The sequence below is a fragment of the Scyliorhinus torazame genome, chromosome 3 (genome assembly GCF_047496885.1).
Source record: "Scyliorhinus torazame isolate Kashiwa2021f chromosome 3, sScyTor2.1, whole genome shotgun sequence".
NCBI classification, from domain to species: domain Eukaryota; kingdom Metazoa; phylum Chordata; class Chondrichthyes; order Carcharhiniformes; family Scyliorhinidae; genus Scyliorhinus; species Scyliorhinus torazame.
In genome coordinates this window covers 300,424,940-300,444,191 of record NC_092709.1, presented here as the reverse complement: position 1 = coordinate 300,444,191, position 19,252 = coordinate 300,424,940, and the positions used below count along the sequence as shown (strand labels likewise).

The window sequence follows — 19,252 nt, the reverse complement described above, 5'->3', positions numbered from 1 at the left end:
AATAATGGCTCTCACCACAGACCTCTAAGAAAGTTGCCCACATAAATCAAGCAACCCCTGTGGCATATAATTGCCCCCTTTCTCAGCGTCAGTTTTAATCTGGTACCAAGTCAAGGGGATCTCCAGGTGTACATCAACAGTGTACATGTTAAGTAGTGTAGGCAGTCAATCACACAGAAGTATTCTCACAGACGGCTAACCAGGAAGTTAAAAACACTGAAATTTCACTTTTAATTTCAAATATTACAAGAGTGGAATAACTGAAATGGAATTAAGGTAGAAGCTGAAATATCAATAATTTTTTTCTGAAAAAAATTTAAAACATATTTTATCATAATGGAAAAAAATTCACAAATATAAAATTAGTTTCCAGGTACAGCGAGGCTGTTCAGCAGGGAATATCGACCTATTACACCATTAAAAATACAGTTATACCTCATTCAACAAGGTGCAGCTGTTTAAGGGATTTTACAGTGAGACTAATCGCATAAAAGAACAAGTTTTCATCAATTCAGTGATTTCTAATTGATTGCCATCTACAGGCACTTCAACAATGTAAGCTGTGGGAAGCATGGATCTCTGACAGTAACTTCTAGAGTTCTGTGTTTAACAACGCATATGCACACTCCAGAGGTTGCTGCCAGTTTATGTGAAGGAACAACAGCAAATACTTACAGTTTCACCATTATTACTCTCAAAAAATGTGATTAACAGATTACAATACCTGTCACGAGATTTGAACGAGCATTGCAGTAAATGATTTTTTCTAAGCCTTGAGAGGGTACAGGTAGCAATGAGGATTTTTCCAATTATCAGGAATTTTAAGTCTGAGAAAAGGCTAAGGATTTCAGCTTTTCTTGGGAAACAAGATACCCTTAAGATTTTAAGAATGCGTGCAGAGTCTCAGAGAACATGAGTGAAACATTGGAAAAGTACAAGGAAAATCAGCCATATCCTCTCCGCAAAATTGTGGCCTGTTACAAATGGCATTTAGTGGCATTTAGATGGGTTTCTGGAGAGAGGAAGGATTGAGGGGCATAGTGAGGAAATGGAATTGATCTATTCAAAACAAACAGGATAATTGGGCCAAATGCTTTATCAACCCCTATAAAAGTTCTCACATTTTTAGATCAAGTTGGACACTTTAAACAACAATGCATGAACTGTCTCTTATATTCGTCCAATGCTGCAAAAGTGCATGCTGCCTTCTGAAAAAGACTTTAGTTCGTACTGACTTTGTCATTCTGTAGGGTCTACAATGCCACCTGTCTGCTGCTTCTGCTCAAACTCATTGAAGTAAAGTGGCCAATTCTGAAATTAAGACTGTAATGAGTAAAAGAACAACTTTAAACAAAACAAAAAATATTGACAGGTATTGACCTCCTTTAACCAAATGACATCCTAACTTGAATGTTCACAGGAGTGCAAACCTTTCCTGTTGGAAATCTCTGGTGACGCATCATGGGAATTACTGTGCAATATGGATGAGGCCAGATAAATACATGGCCATGCAGAAAGCTTTTAATATTGACAAAGTTAGAATTACTTAGGATTAAAGTTTAATACTTCTGTGATACACTTCAGTCTGAGCTTGACTGTTTTTATTTGTTCATGGGATGTGAACATCGCTGACAAGGCCTGCATTTATTACTCATCCTTAATTAACCTCTCACCACCTCCTCGAACCACAGCAAGCCTTGTTGTACAAGTAAACCCACAGCACTGTTAAGAGCTAGAATTTAGTTCCATATGAGACTTATCTGCAGGGGAAGGAATAAAAACTTAAAGACAATAATATTCAGAATGCAAAAGCATCTTAAGGATTGGTAGGTGGTGGGAGGGTAGGAGTATATTTCAAGTTCCACGCTTCCTGTTACCGACAAGGAATTTATTTACCAGCACTGCAAGGAGGTAAGATTAATGTGAAGGATAACGCTATCACAAAAATTATCTTTGCTCTGAGGGTGGCTGGAAATTGGGACTCTGGGCAAAATTCTCCGGTATCGGCGCAATGTCCGCTGACTGGCGCCCAAAATGACGCAAATCAGTCGGGCATCGCTCCGCCCCAAAGGTGCGGAATCCTCCGCATCTTGGGGGGCCCAGCCCTAACCTTGAGGGGCCCCGCGCCGGATGAATTTCCGCCCCGCCAGCTGGCGGAAAAGGCCTTTGGTGCCCCGCCAGCTGGCGCGGAAATGACATCTCCGGGAGGCGCATGCGCGGGAGCATTAGCAGCCGCTGACGGCATTCCCGCGCATGCGCAGTGGAGGGAGTCTCTTCCGCCTCCGCCATGGTGGAGACCGTGGCGAAGGCGGAAGGGAAAGAATGCCCCCATGGCACAGGCCCGCCCGCGGATCGGTGGGCCCCGATCATGGGCCAGGCCACCGTGGGGGCACCCCCCGAGGCCAGATTGCCCCGCGCCCCCCCCAGGACCGCGGAGCCCGCCTGCGCCGCCTTGTCTCACTGGCAAGGTAGGTGGTTTAATCTACGCCGGCGGGACAGGCATTTTAGCAGCGGGACTTTGGCCCATCCGGGCCGGAGAATCGCGCGGGGGGGGGGGGGGTCGCCAACCGGCGCGGCGCGATTCCCGCCCCCGCCGAATATCTGGTGCCGGAGAATTCGGCAGCCGGCGGGGGTGGGATTCACGCCAGCCCCCGGCGATTCTCCGACCCGGCGGGGGGTCGGAGAATCTCACCCTCTATCACAAATTGAAGCAGCATTCATAAATTTTCTCAAAAGAAAATTTCATGATAGGTTGACTGATGCATTAAGTGATGAAACCTTGGACGTGATTCTCTGGCCATGTTGAGCCCGGTGCTAATCCTGCTATTCTCAGTGAATAGTGGGAGAGCCACCAAATCGGTTTCACGCTGGGCGCCGCACCGATCGCAATGCTCCCAACACTTGGCACACAACCCAATCTGGATCATGCCTTCGCTGGCTGTGATCCAGATCAGCATATTTCAATATTTCTTAAAACTCATTTAAATATGCGCAGCTTGGTCGAGGCCGGAGACTCTCGACTCCCGAGATTCACTGGTCCCACCGGCTTAATGTGAGTCTGGGGAAATCAGTAATGGTCTCCTTCTATGAAGACCAAATGTGATAACCACGCCGGGGAGGCTTGGAGGCTAATGGAGCCCCCTGGGTGGTTGGGGACATAGCAGGGAGGCACCCTGGTACCCTCAAGGGATTCCAGGTTGGCACTGACAGGGTGCCAAGGGGCCCTGCCAGGGGCGAGACCTGAGGGGGGCCATGGCCATAAAAGAGGGGGTGAAGGGGGGTTCTGAAGGGTGGGGGCATGAAGGGTGTGTGAAGGGTGGGGGGATATGAAGGGTGGGGGGATATGAAGGGTGGGTATGAAGGGAGTAAGAAGTGGGTATTATTATGAAGGGTGGGGTGGGTGAAGGGGGGCAGCCTGAAGTGGGCGTATGGGGGGACCTGAAAGTGGTGGGGGTGCTATAAGGTGGGGGTAGCCTTAAATGTGGGATGCCCTCAGCGATTCCATAGTGGGATATGCTCACCTTGGAAGGGAGGGGGGGCGATGTCCCGATGCCAATGAGGATGGATGGGTGTGGGGGCAGGTCATCCTCATGCCTGAGCGGTGTGGGGGGGGGAAGGGGTTGGTGGTGATGTGAACATCGTGATGGGGTGGGAAACTGCCCCTCGGGTTCGAGGATTGGGGGTGTTGCCCATGTCAGTGGGGGGGGGGGGGGGGGGGTGATGTCAGTGCGTGGGGAACCTTCAATTTAACTTTGATATGTGGGCACCCTTTAAAAATGACGCCCCAAACTCTGAGTCTTGTCGGCGTCTTTAGTACCCAACTCCAGAAAAAATTCTAATGGCGCAATCTAACGGCTACCACATGTTAGGCGCAAATCCGAGCGAGCCGGTTAGAAGAGTCCAAAATTGGGAACCGCGCCAGGCACTGAATGCGCCCATACACTCGGCGGAAATCACCCTGTGAATAAATGAATTCATGACATTGGGGTTTTGAAAATATTGCACTTTCATACAAATAACCAGTCAAATTGAGCCTTAAAAGTAAAATGGAGAATATTTGCTCTCGGGTTCCATTCTTGCATGCATTATATTCAGTATTTTAGGCACAGTAAATTGTGAATGGAGCAGGAAGTTACAAAGGAACATAGCCAGCCTAAGTGAGCAGGCAAACAATGACAGATGGAGTTCAATCTGGGCAGTGCGAGGTCATCCACACTGGATTGAAGAAAGACAAATCAGAATTGTTCTCAATGGTGAGACACCAAAAGCAAAGGGATTTTGCTCCTCATGGGCACAAGCCATTGAAAGCTTGTGCATAGGAACAAAAGTAATCACAATGTTGATAGAATGCTTTATCTCAAGAGTACTAGAATGCATAAATAAGGAAATTAAGCTTCAGTTGTACAAAGCTTTGGTCAGACTCCACCTGGAGTATGTATTGGTGAAGTTATTCTCAATGACTTAATTTTACTGTTAAAAGATACCACCAGAAATGTGCTGAAACTGTTAGTATCTGGAGAATGTCAAATTAATGTCAAATATACATGACTGATCCCACAGTTGTCTGCTAAGATATATTTGGAAATGCAAACTTCTAATGGATACACCTATCTGGCTAACAACTATATGTTTCTCCTTTTCTGTACTTGTAAATAGATTATGTCCTGAAACTGTACTATGGAGCTTTCTATCCCTTGGTACCACAAGACAGCAGGTTTTCGGGATGTTGAACTAATGGAGCCTAATGTAAACCAAGGGAAGGGCTGTGGTAGAAATATGACATAATGGTCTTTTAAGCTTAGGATACAATTGGAGATGATTACCATGGAAAGATGAGTAATGATTGAGGGATGACCAACATGCAGTTTGAGCTTCAAAAACTGTAAAATGAGGCCTCATTCAACTTCATATTGCTGTGTGTGTTGTCTGTCTCTTTAAGGCAGTACAGCTGAAAAGGGTCACCTGACTTGAAGGACCAATGGAAATCGAGAGTGAGTGATCACCTCAGAGGTTGGAGTCCTCTCTTGGGTAGAATAGATTTACCACCATATAGTAAGCATATTAGGTCTTGATGCTGGGCCCCAATGCAGCTTAGAGCTGTAAAACCTCTTGGACTAGTTACTTTTCATTAATAAATGCATTCTTGTTCCTACCAAAGTCTGAAGTCTCTTGACAATGCCAGAAATGTGCCACAATGCATCACACCTCTATCAGAAAATGGTAAGTGAAGACTTTGAGCCTAGAAATGTCATTCCGTGGCACAGAGGTAACAGCTTTAAGCTTGCTCCTATAGTATACTTTGCAACAGGATCCCAAGAAAGATATGTTTGGAATGGACGCAGCTCAGACTCTCCCGAATTATACCATGGTTTAAAGTATTGCATTATGAGTAAAGGTTGCATAAACTTGCCTTGTATTTCCTTGAATTTGGCAGTTGAAGGGTGATCCGAAATAAGAAAGGGATTCAACAGGGTTAATATGGAGAAACTATTTCTCCGAGTGGGGAAATGTAAAGCACGGAGGAATAATCTTAAAATTAGTGTTAAAGGCATTTAAAAGTCAAACCAGAAAGTCACATCAGGTAGTCGAGACCTGGAACCATCTCCACGGACATTTGGGGCGTGACATAACTAAATGGGAACAGAGTCCCATAGCAAGTGCGTTTAGCCGTCTGTTTCCCAGTGCTCACAGCGATGAGAAACATACGCTATTGAACAGCACTCGGGTTAGACAGGGGGCCTCAGCGGGGAACGCGTGGCTAAGGCCGCACACAGCCCCGTTTTCTGCACTATTCTACAAGCAGAACTCCTCAGTGTAGCGAGAGATCAGAGCATCATCTCTGGAGCCCCTGATGTGATCCCCCAAAAGCCCCAACTCACTATGAGGGGTCCCCAGCTCTCCTCCCCAACATCCGCACAGGGCACCCCCAGAGCAATCGCCAATGTGAAAAATACCAGCTTGGCACCACCAACCTGGTACCCTGAGAGTGCCCCTGCCAACTGGAAGTGCCCAGCTGGCACCAGGTGGTACTGCCAAGGCACCCAGGAGGCACCAGCAGTGCCAGGGTACCACCCTGCCCAAAAGGCCTGGACGTGGGGGCCTCCAATCCCCCTGGAGACCCCCATGAATGCCGTTCCGGCTGATCTCAGTTTGAGACCATACTGAACAGCACTCACCTGAGGTCTCCGAGGCAAATGGGATAGATCCCAATGCCTCGGGTGCCTCGGGAAACTGCATATTAAAGTGAAACTAGCTGTCTCACTCTAATATGCAGATTTGTCAAAAAGTGATCCCACCCACGATGGGCAGGATTTACATCGCAACATCTCGTGAGATCGCTTTTGATCTCGCGAGGGGTTGCGATCAGGGTAGATGTTGGGAGTAGGGTTCCCCGGCTTCTATGGGCCACGTTGAGCAGCGGCGCGGTGCTTTTCGGGCGCAGCGTGGCCATTCGGCCCTTCCCTTGATCAATTGAATTTTGATGGGGAGGGTATCAAGGAACATCGAACTAAAGGCAGTAATTTGGCTAGTATTCCCTTGAATTTGACGATTGAATGATGATTTAAAATAATAAAGGGATTCAATAGGGTTAATATGGAGAAACTATTTCTTCTAGTGGGGAGATGCAAAACAAGGGGGAATAATATTAAAGTTAAGGCATTTAAAAGTCAAACCAGAAAGCACTTGTTACACATCAGGTGGTGGAAATCTGGAAGAGAGATGGAATTTTGATGGGGGAAGGGTATCACGGGGCATAGAACTAAAGGCAGGTAAGTAGAGTTGAGGTGTAGATCAGCCAGAATTTAACTGAATGATGGAGCAGGCTTGAAGTGTTGAATGACCCTGTTCTTACTATCCACATTTCTAAAAAATACAAATTCAAGCTACATTATTTCTACAGTGATTGCAGTGATGAGATTAAATATTAATTTAAATTATGGAGTACTACAGCCCCTATAATGGAATTGGGAGAAGAACTTTGCACGTTATATTATACACACATAGAAATACATCAACTTTTAGGCATTTATAATCAGAAATAATCCAATTTCTTCATTTACAAATTTCTGAATAACTTGGGGGCTATTTTTAGTTAAATAAATAAAACCAAATACAAATTCTGTAACCTAACCGGTGATACACAGCTGAAAAAACATTTATATTTTGCCTCAATGAATGAGCCAATGTTGATGGCCATTTTAATGTCAAGGCAAAGCTCATCTGAGTTACTGAAGAAAACGGAGTCACAAAAAGTACATTACATTAGAAAAATAATTACAACACTTCTCCCACAAATCAGCAAAGGAAATACAGTTTCAAGTTTGTGTAGGCTACAGTACTCAACTTCTTTGGGTTTTTTGTTTAAATACATTTACTTTATATAATAGATCAACTTCAAGATCATTCAGTGGTCTGTAAAACTAGCTGTTCAAAGATGTTTTACACATACAAATTTTACATGTAAAGTTCAAAGTGTGGATCTTATTCCATTTTTATGTTCAGAAAGTGCACATCAAACTATGGAATGGCATTTCTGTGCAAGTCGATAATTCTATTTTTCTTTCAAACTCGCTCTTCTGTTTCTTCACTTACTCGCCTCCTGAATGGAGGCAGCAGGGTTAAATCGCATGGCCCATGGATTGCCTGTCGAATAGTACTGTTGGGATAGGTGAGAGAAAGTATTGTTGTGAGAGAGGGTAAAAGCAAAGATGCCTCTGTCCCTTTCCTCTATGATGTGGTTCCCATTCAACATGTCAGCCATAGGGTTTTCTCTTTCCTTTGCTGCTGCTTCATTCATGAAGATCTTGGAATTTAGAACATCCCCATTAAAGTGCTTTTCAGGGCTGCCTGGATCCAACGTGCTTGCATTTAGAAGCCTATCCTCTTGTCTCGGTGGGATGTTGGTGCCATTTTCATTGGAATGTGTACCTTGAGATGGGCCACCCTGTGTGTAGAGGAGGCTAGCAGAGTGCCAGGCGGCTGGTCTACGGCCCCGACGAGGTCGTGGCAAGTGGCAACTCTGCCTCTTGATGTGTCTGTGCAGGTGATCAGAGCGGGTGAAGCTCTTGTAGCAGTGTACACATTGGTAAGGACGGATCCCTGTATGTATCCGCAGATGGTTCTTTAGGTCGTAGTTGTGCACAAATCTGGCATTGCAATGCATGCATGTGTAAGGTCTTTCCCCGGTATGCTTGCGCATGTGAATCTTTAGCTTGTCTTGTCTGAAAACAGAGGAAATAACATGACATCAAAGAGAGAAACACAATGCACTAGAACAAAATTCATTGTCTGTGCTGACTGACTCAATTTATCTTAGGCTGGTTGCCTACAAGTTTCTACGGTGTCTTCATACTTCTCAGGAAGTAGGGGCTTCTTCCCCCAGTCATTGTTCAGTATGCCTAGCTGGAAAGCTTTTCTCTTTGGACACTAGGCGGGTCATCTCATCTCATTATGTAGGGGTCTAAAGTGTTTCTCTCAGCACATTTTCAATGATGTATGTTACAAATGTAGGCCCTCTTAATTTTAAATGGTACTAGCTGATCCTTTAAACAATATGAGCTTCTTACTTTTTATGGGAGGGAATATGGTCTAAATCCCTACACCTGCTGTTGCCTCTGGTGCCTTATAAGACCATAAAACCAAAAGACATAGGAGCAGAATTAGGCCATTCTGCCCATCAAGTCTGTTCCGCCATTCAATCATGGCTGATATTTTTCTCATCCCCATTCTCCTGCCTTCTCCCCATAACCCCTGATCCCCTTATTGATCAAAAACCTATCTATCTCTGTCTTAAAGACACTCAGCCTTATGAAGGCTGTTGTACTATAGTCAAAAATCATCTGTTCTGCATGAGCAAATCCCAAAGACAGGACAAGGCAAAGCCCTGAAAGAATCTCCTGTTCTTCTTTGAATAATGCAAAATAAACCTAAACATCCACTATGGGCTGGATTCCTCCGCCCCATCCGCTGCAAGACTGCCACCGGGCGGGACGTGCATCATGTAAAGGTCCATTGACCTAGGACGGGAATTTCCGGTTGCCGGACGGGAGCAGCCGGAGAATCCTGCCCTAAGTGTCAGATGGGATTTTAGTTTAAGGCTTCATCCAAAGGACGCATCTCTGACAATGCAGCACTACTTCAGTTCTGTATAAGACTGCCAACTTAAGTTAGGTACTCAAGTCTGACAGGGCACAAACCAGGAGCCTTCTGACCTAGAAGTAAAAGTCCGACCAACAAACCTGAACCGTACTAGCACGGATTACCTAAAAACGTTCATTAAAAAAGGGTCAATCTATGACTCAATATTTAGCATTTTCCACATTTTACCAATACTATTTGTGAATTGTACTGAGGATTGGAACTGCTGTTCAGAAGCACATCATTGAGATTAGGTGGCTCCAGAAACTAAATATACTCCAGTACTCAAAGGTGCCATTTTGGAGGGAAGAAATACATATAAATGCATGGCCAGTTCGAGTTCAACATTGGGGAAACAGTATTGGCTGAAACAGACAGCACGACAGTTCTAAAATTAGATAAACTGTTATATAAATGTGAATTACATAGCGATGGGGCTGGGGAAGAAAGGTGACAAATTCAGTTTGTGGCACAGGAAGCTAATATTTGGCGGCTTGCAACCCAAACAAACAAAAATAAAACACCAGCTGGAGCCTTAGTAATGCCACAGATGGAAATATTTGGCAGTGAAGGTACCCTAGCTTGCAAATACTCAGAAAGCAGAAAGGATTTTGCACACATAAAGTTAGATTCAATGAAAGACTCTTTACACAATTTTTTGCAGTAAGCACAATTACAGGCAGGTGTCGCCAATGGCTTCTCTCAAAATAAAACCATAATAACCCAAACCGGTTTTAGTTTTATCCTTTCGTACACTAACTTCAGAATTATCAGAAGTCATACATTAATGGTGAAAGCCACTTATTTAAAGTCATGGGGCACGATATAACCAAAATAAAAAAACGGTTCATTCTGGCGGGATTCCTGGCCGGGAATGACCCCGCTATCTAACGGCACTTTTCTTTCGAACCTCGACGGGAAACGCACCTCCTGCACTAAGGAGCTCCGTCAAACGGAGTTCCTCAGTGCAGGAAGAGTTCGGGGCGCTTTTTTAAAATGGTACCTCGATTTCCCAGCCACTGATGCGACCCCTGGACCCTCCCAATGCCCCAACTCACTAATGTCCCAACTCATCTGTTGGGGGGGGTCCTCGAGACCCCTGCAGCCCACCTCACCCATGCAAAATGCTACCTGGGCACCTTATCACTGCTAGTTTGGCAGTGCTACCTGGGCACCCTGGCAGCGGCAGGCTGGCACCCAGATGCCTGGGTGGCATCAGAAGTGCCAGGGTGCCAGCCTGCCCAAATACCAGCCACCTGGGGGCGTCCAATCACCTGGCAGACCGCCCAAGTGCCGACGCGCTGGCCACTGCTTGTGGGAGCCGGTATAAATCGGCGCCAGGCTGAGGTCTCATCAGCGAGGTCGATAGATACCGGGAGCCGGTTCAACGTGCCTCAATGACTACCGTCCGGTGGCCCTGACTTCAGTCATTTACTGTTGCACCATAGAAAGCATCCTATCTGGCTGCACCACAGCCTGGTATGGCAACTGCTCGGCCCAGGACAGCAAGAAACTTCAGAGAGTGGTGAACACCGCCCAGTCCATCACACGAACCTGCCTCCCATCCATTGACTCCATCTACACCTCCCGCTGCCTGGGGAAAGCGGGCAGTATAATCAAAGATCCCTCCCACCCGGCTTACTCACTCTGCCAACTTCTTCCATCGGGCAGGAGATACAGAAGTCTGAGAACATGCACGAACAAACTCAAAAATAGCTTTTTCCCCGCTGTTACCAGACTCCTAAATGACCCTCTTATGGACTGACCTCATTACCACTACACCCCTGTATGCTTCATCCAATGCCGGTGCTTATGTAGTTACATTGTATATGTTGTGTTGCCCTATTATGTATTTTCTTTTATTCCCTTTTCTTATCATGTACTTAATGATCTGCTCACAGAAAAATACTTTTCACTGTACCTCGGTACACGTGACAATAAATAAATCCAATCCAATCCAATCCAATCTGGTGAAGGCAGAATTAAGTGAGTTTTTAAACTCACTTAACTCTGTAAGTCTGGGTCCCGCCCATTGTGGACGGGATCCAGACCATGATGTCTCGCAAGACCTCATTAGATCTCGCGAGGCGTAACTACCGTCGGGAATCCCGGGAGTTGACTTTCGCGGGATCTTCAGGCTGTGTCCCGTCCTGATTGCTGATTGCGGTGGGACGTGGCTGGTAAATCGCGCCCATGATCTATTTTAATATGTCAATAAAAAATAAATGCAAAATCATGTACTTGATGGCATTTGTAATCTGTGACATTTGCAGAAACCTAAAGCTATGTCACATTGACTTACATTCAAATTAAGTTTGAATCTCCCAACCAATAAACCGCCTGCAGTTTTTACCAAGTAGAAATTGGTAGCATTTGTCTTTTCCTCACTATTGGATCAGTTGATCTCAGATGTATTGTAGGTGAAAATGTGTCATTCAAACAGGGCTGGGCAGATATTGTGATATAATGTGCAATGATAAATACTCAGCTCCAGGGCAAGGGTGTTCATTTCTTCTGTGTGTTATTTTTACCAGGAAAATACTCATCTCTTGGAAAGGCAAGGTAGAGTTTTTGCCTGCCACGTTATATTTTTAAACACAACATAACACGATGCTATGTTTCAAAGATGAATTAACTGATCAAAAATACATTCAAACCTTGTTCCACAAACTCACTACTGGCTCAATTAATTTAAGGAAAGTTTTGTTGTGTAAAGTAAAAAGTTGTCCGAGAATCTAAGTATCCTCATATTATTGAAATGTTAATTATTCTGAGGACTGTTGCCGTTTTTTACTGTCTGACTATAATGGTGCACACACTGTAGGTCTTTTGTGGGGTCAAGTGAGACTTCAAGATCTACAACGGTATTATTGGGCGAGATTCTCCGACCACCCGCCGGGTCGGAGAATCGCCGTGGGCTGGCGTGAATCCCGCCCCCGCCGGTTGCTGAATTCTCCACCACCGGATATTTGGCGGGGGCGGGAATCGCGGCGCGCCGGTTGGCGGGCCACCCCCCGCGATTCTCCGGCCCGCATGGGCCGAAGTCCCGCCACTAAATGCCTGTCCCGCCGGCGTAGATTAAACCACCTACCTTACCGGCGGGACAAGGCGGCGTGGGCGGGCTCCGGGTTCCTGGGGGGGGCGCGGGGCGATCTGGCCCCGGGGGGGTGCCCCCACGGTGGCCTGGCCCGCGATCGGGGCCCACCAATCCGCGGGCGGGCCTGTGCCGTGGGGGCACTCTTTCCTTCCGCCTTTGCCACGGTCTCCACCATGGCGGAGGGGGAAGAGACTCTCTCCACTGCGCATACGCGGGAATGCCGTCAGTGGGCGCTGACGCTCCCGCGCCGCCCGGAGATGTCATTTCCGCGCCAGCTGGCGGGGCACCAAAGGCCTTTCCCGCCAGCTGGCGGGGCGGAAATTCGTCCGGCGCCGGCCTAGCCCCTTAAGGTTGGGGCTCGGCCCCCAAAGATGCGGAGCATTCCGCACCTTTGGGGCGACGCGATGCCCGACTGATTTGCGCCGATTATTTCAATCTCTCCTAGCTTCTTGTGATCATACTGAGTAAACAATGGGTGGAATTCTCCCCCCCCCGCCCCCCCCCCCCCCCCCCCCCACGCTGGGTGGGAGAATTGCCGGGGCGCCGCGCGAGTCCCGCCACGTCGCCCCGGCACCCCCCCCAAAGCGGCGCGGCGAGAATCACGGCTAGCTGCTGGGAGAATCGCCGCTCGCCATTTGTAACGGGCGAGCGGCGATTCTGCGGCCCGGATGGGCCGAGCGGCCTGCCCAACATGACGGCTTCCCGCCGGCGCCGTCCACACCTGGTCGCTGCCAGTGGGAACAGCGCGGGAACGCTGGGGGGGGGGGGGGTTCCTGCACCGGGGGTGGCCTCAAAAGGAGTCTGGCCCGCGATCGGTGCCCACCAATCGGCGGGCCGGCCTCTCTGAAGGAGGACCTCCTTTTCTCCGCCGCTCCGCAAGGTCCATCTGACATCTTCTTGTGGGGCGGCCTCGGGTAGGACGGCAAACGCGCATGCGCCGGCCACGACATTTACGCGCCACCGCTCCTAGACCCCGGGGGTGGGAGAATAGGGGGCTGGGAGCGGTCTTCAACGGCGGAGTGAAACGCTCCGGTTTTCACTCCGGGGTCGGGACATAGTCTCCCGATGGGAGAATTGCACCCAATAATGGGGGATTAATCACAGCAAAACGTGACATTCACAAATCAGGACTGGATTTCAATTAAAAATGAATTTGAAGACCTCGTAAGCTAAACTCTAACCCCAAAACACTTGTCTGTAGCTTGTGTATCTCCAAGTTGGAGATAGCCTGTAGCAGTTGTTCTCTATGCCAGCTGAGTTGGGCTTACCATATGTAATGACTGTCTCCTGTGTTTTGTTAACGCTCTGCAGTGAAACTGGAGTGTCCCCTCAAGGGCAAAAGCCTGGGCAAAATTAATACAGACCCCAGGCTGCCCAAAAGTCAGGGTCTCCCTCTCAACCTCCGCGGTTGAGTCCATAGGAATGCAAGGCATTAGGTTTGGCACTGGCTTAAACCCTCTGGGACATCCTCATCCTCCAGCACTTCATTGCTGTCCTTAATCAATACCACCACCCACCCTCCTTTTCTTACTATCCTATCTTTCCTGTACCCAGTCCTGCCCTTCCTATTTCCAGGGCTCTATTATTGTCACAGAATCACAATTCCACATGGTGAACTGTGCCTGTAACTCATCTTATTTACTATACTCCATTCATTCACTTTTAAAAAAATATGTTTTATTGAAATTTTTTTCCCAAACAACAATTTTTCCCCTCTTACAAAGCAAACGCAACAATAACAATACAGAAATTTTTAACAATACACAAGTAACAAAACCCCTTTATCTTTGACCTAAACTAAACTAAACCACCCCCCCTCCCCGCCCCCCCCCCCCTTTCCCCCTGGGTTGCTGCTGCTGGTCATCTGTCTTCCCTCTAACGTTCCCCTAGGTAGTCGAGAAATGGCTGCCACCGCCTGATGAACCCTTGAGCCGATCCTCTCAGGGCAAACTTTATCTGCTCCAGTTTAATGAACCCCGCCATATCATTTACCAAGGCCTCCAGTCCAGGGGGTTTCGCCTCCTTCCACATGAGTAGGATCCTGCGCCGGGCTACTAGGGACGCAAAGGCCACAACGTCGGCCTCTTTCGCCTCCTGCACTCCCGGCTCTTCCGCAACTCCAAATAGAGCTAACCCCCAGCCTGGTTTGACCCGGGCCTTCACCACCCGCGAAATCACTCCCGTCACTCCCTTCCAATACCCTTCCAGTGCCGGGCACGCCCAAAACATATGTGCGTGGTTTGCCGGGCTCCCGCCACACCTCCCACATTTGTCCTCCACTCCAAAGAACCTGCTCAATCTTGCTCCCGTTATGTGTGCTCTATGTAGCACCTTAAATTGAATCAGGCTAAGCCTGGCGCATGAGGAAGAGGAATTTACCCTGCTTAGGGCATCAGCCCACATACCCTCCTCTATCTCCTCCCCTAGTTCTTCTTCCCACTTTCCTTTTAGTTCGCCCACCGACTCCTCCCCCTCTTCCCTCATCTCTCGGTAAATCTCTGACACCTTGCCCTCTCCGACCCACACCCCTGAAAGCACCCTGTCCTGTATCCCCTGTGTCGGGAGCAACGGAAATTCCCTCACCTGTTGTCTAGTAAATGCCCTCACCTGCATATATCTCAAGAAATTTCCCCGGGGCAACTTATACTTTTCCTCCAATGCTCCCAAGCTCGCAAAAGTCCCATCTATAAATAAATCTCCCACCCTCCTAATTCCCAACTGGTACCAGCTCTGAAATCCTCCATCCATTCTTCCTGGGGTGAACCTATGGTTGTTCCTGATTGGGGACCCCACCAGGGCTCCCCGCACCCCTCTCTGTCGCCTCCACTGTCCCCAGATATTCAATGTTGCCGCCACCACCGGGTTCGTGGTAAACTTTTTAGGTGAGATCGGTAGCGGCGCCGTCACCAGCGCCTCTAAACTTGTCCCTTTACAGGACTTTCTCTCCAGTCTTTTCCACGCCGCTCCCTCACCCTCCATCATCCATTTACGTATCATTGCCACATTGGCGGCCCAATAGTAATCGCCCAAGTTCGGTAGTGCCAATCCTCCTCTGTCCCTACTACGCTGAAGGAACCCCCTCCTTACTCTCGGAACTTTCCCTGCCCACACGAAGCTCGTGATGCTCCTGTCTATTTTATTAAAAAAGGTCTTGGTGATTAGTATAGGGAGACATTGAAATACAAATAAGAACCTCGGGAGGACCATCATCTTAATTGCTTGCACCCAGCCCGCCAGCGATAGAGGCTGCATATCCCACCTCTTGAAGTCCTCCTCCATTTGTTCTACCAACCGTGTCAGATTAAGTCTGTGCAAGGTTCCCCAGCTCCTAGCGATCTGAATCCCCAGGTATCGGAAGTTTCTTTCCACTTTCCTTAGAGGCAAGCCTTCTATCTCTCTACTCTGGTCCCCTGGATGTATCACAAATAATTCACTCTTCCCCATGTTTAGCCTATACCCCGAGAAATCCCCGAACCCCCTCAAAATTCGCATAACCTCTATCATCCCCCCCGCTGGGTCCGACACGTATAACAATAGGTCATCCGCGTATAATGAGACTCGGTGTTCTTCTCCCCCTCTAATCACCCCTCTCCATTTCCTGGAGTCTCTCAACGCCATGGCCAGAGGTTCAATTGCCAACGCGAACAACAATGGAGACAGCGGGCATCCCTGTCTTGTTCCCCTATATAGTCGGAAATACTCCGATCTATGTCGACCTGTAACTACGCTTGCCGTTGGAGCCCCATAAAGAAGTCTAACCCAGCTAATAAACCCGTTCCCAAACCCAAACCTCCTTAACACTTCCCATAAATACTCCCACTCCACCCTATCAAATGCCTTCTCTGCGTCCATTGCCGCCACTATCTCTGCCTCCCCCTCCACTGGGGGCATCATTATCACCCCTAATAGTCGTCGCACGTTAACATTCAGTTGTCTCCCTTTTACGAACCCTGTCTGGTCTTCGTGCACCACCCCCGGGACACAGTCCTCTATCCTCGATGCCAGTACCTTTGCCAACAATTTGGCGTCCACGTTCAATAATGAAATGGGTCTATAGGACCAGCACTGCAACGGATCTTTATCCCTCTTCGAAATTAACGATATCGTCGCCTCCGACATCGTCGGGGTTGGGGTCCCCCCTTTCCTGGCCTCATTGAACGTCCTCACCATCAACGGGGCCAACAAGTCCACATATTTTCTGTAATACTCCACCGGGAACCCGTCTGGTCCTGGGGCCTTCCCTGCTTGCATGCTTCCCAGTCTCTTAATAACCTCGTCCACCCCAATCGGTGCCCCCAGGCCTACCACCCCCCGCTCCTCCACTTTCGGGAACCTCAACTGGTCCAGGAACTGCCGCATCCCCTCCTCTCCCTCTGGGGGTTGAGACCTATACAGTTCCTCATAGAAGGTCTTGAACACCTCATTTATCTTTCCTGCACTTCGCACCGTGTCTCCCCTTTCGTCTCTAATTCCTCCTATCTCCCTCGCTGCTGCCCTCTTTCGCAATTGATGAGCCAACAGGCGACTAGCCTTTTCCCCATATTCATACCTCCTCCCCTGTGCCTTCCTCCACAGTACCTCCGCCTTTCTGGTGGTCAGAAGGTCAAATTCCGTCTGGAGTCGTCTCCTCTCCCTGTACAATTCCTCCTCCGGGGTCTCTGCAAATTCCCTATCCACCCTTAAAATCTCCCCCAGTAATCTTTCCCTTTCCTTGGCCTCTGTTTTCCTTTTGTGGGCCCCAATGGAGATCAGCTCTCCTCTGACCACCGCTTTTAATGCTTCCCATACCACTCCCACAGGGACCTCGCCATCGTCATTGACCTCCAGGTATCTCTCAATACACCCCCGCACTCTTGCACACACTCCCTCATCCGCCATCAGTCCCACATCTAATCGCCAGAGTGTTCTCTGCTCCCTTTCCTCTCCTAATTCCAGGTCCACCCAATGTGGGGCATGATCCAAAACCGCTATGGCTGAGTACTCAGCTTCTTCCACCCTAGAGATCAACGACCTTCCCAAAACAAAAAAATCTATCCGGGAGTACACTTTATGGACATGGAAGAAGAAGGAAAACTCCCTAGCCCTAGGTCTAAGAAATCGCCATGGATCCACTCCCCCCATTTGGTCCATAAACCCCTTAAGTACCTTGGCCGCTGCCGGCCTTCTTCTCCATTCATTCACACAGAAACATACATAGAAAACAGAAGCAGGAATAGGCCATCAGGGCTTTAAACTATATAGGGTGGGGGGGGGGGGGGGGTGGATTCAGTTGTAGCGGAAACTAGAAAACCCAATTTAAAGAGTGCAGGTTAGCAAAGTGCTGGATGGTCACCAGAAAATAAAGTGGGGGACAGAACAGGTGAATGTCTTTATGCACCAAGGAATCATAGAAGAGTAGGGAAATTTAACATTAAAACAAATTTTAAAACTTTGCATCTAAATGCAGATCGCCCCACGCCCCCCCCAGGACCCTGGAGCCCGCTCGCGCCGCCTGGTCCCGCCGGTAAGGTAGGTGGTTTGATTCACGCCGGCGGGACTGGCATGACAGCAGCGGGAATTCGGCCCACCACGGGCCGGAGAATCGCCGGGGGGGGGGGGGGGGGGGGGGGGGGGGGGGCGACCGGCGCGGCGCGATTCCCGCCCCCGCCGAATATCCGGTGCCGGAGAATTCGGCGGCCGGCGGAATTCACGTCAGCCCCCAGCGATTCTCCGACCCACCGGCGTGGTTCCGCGCATGCGTGCCATGGACGTCTCCGCGCCGGCGCATGCGCGTGGTTGCCGTCTCCCCGCCGGTCCCTGGGCAACATACTGAGCCCTACAGGGGCCCGACGCAGAGGAACATAGGCCCCCCTGGAATGAGCGTGCCCGCCGATCGGTAGCCCCCGATCGCAGGCCTGGCCACCGTGGAGGCCCCCCCCCCCCCCAGAGTCGGATCCCCCCACCTCCCTCCACCAGGACGGCCCCCGCAGCCAGAACAACGAGGTCCCGCCGGGTGGGACCATATGTAAACCACGTCGGCGGGCACTCGGCGACCGTGCGTCGGAGTGACGTGGCAGGATTCTCTCGCACCCCCCTCCCCCGGCGATTCTCCGTCCCTGTGCGGGCTCGGAGAATCCCGGGTCAGGTCTGGGAGTTGAATACAGTATTTCGGAAAAATAGACTGCAAGGTAAAGAAGATGGCATAGCCCAGCTGGTGAAGAATGGGATCAGTGCTGTAATGAGAAATGACATAAGCACTGGTGATTAAGTTGTCGAATCAGTCTGGGTAGAAATAAGAAATAACAAAGGGAAAAAGTCCTTGGTAGGTGTAACCTACAGGTCCCCAAACAGTAGTTCTACGGTGGGGCACAATATAAACCAGGAAACTCTGGGGGCTTGCAAGAAAGGTACGGCAATAATAATGACCGTTTTTAAAATGCACATAGACTGCAGGATCAAATTGGCAAAGGTAGCCTGAGGGTAACTTAGCCAATCCACCTAACCTGCACATCTTTGGACTGTGGGAGGAAACCGGAGCACCCGGAGGAAGTCCACGCAGACACGGGGAGAACGCGCAGACTCCACACTGCCAGTGACCCAAGCCGGCAATCGAACCTGGGACCCTGGAGCTGCAAAGCAACTGTGCTAACCGCTGTGCTACCGTGCTGCCCTGCCATTGGAGGTAGTTTAGAGGAGGTTCACTAGATTGATTCCAGAGATAAGGGGTTTGTCGTATGAGCAGAGATTGAACAGTTTAGGCCTATACTCTCTAGAGTTTAGAAGAATGAGGGGAGATCAAATCAAGGTATACAAGATACTAAAAAGTATGGATAAAGTAGATATGGAACGGATGCTTCCTCTTGTGCGGCATTCTAAAATGATTGGTCATAATCTTAGAATAAGAGGTAGAAAATTTAAAACAGATTTGAGGAAAAAACTACTACTCTCAAAGGGTTGTGAATTCGCTACCCCAGAGTACGGTGGATGCTGGGACAGTGAGTAAACTTAAGGAGGAGTTCGACTGATTTTTTATTGGTC

At 48.8% G+C, this 19,252-nt stretch overlaps 1 protein-coding gene across 3 annotated transcripts in view; it reads right to left on the bottom strand.

Moving 5' to 3' along the window:
• Nucleotides 1-247: 247 nt before the first annotated feature.
• zbtb7c (zinc finger and BTB domain containing 7C) overlaps nucleotides 248-19,252 on the bottom strand; it is a 517,924-nt gene continuing 498,919 nt past the window's right edge. For all 3 annotated transcript variants that reach the window (XM_072497445.1, XM_072497448.1, XM_072497446.1), the window contains one exon: nucleotides 248-8,222. In XM_072497445.1, coding sequence (XP_072353546.1) covers nucleotides 7,586-8,222 — 637 coding nt within the window. In that variant the 3' untranslated portion in view covers nucleotides 248-7,585. The remainder of the gene's footprint in view (nucleotides 8,223-19,252) is intronic.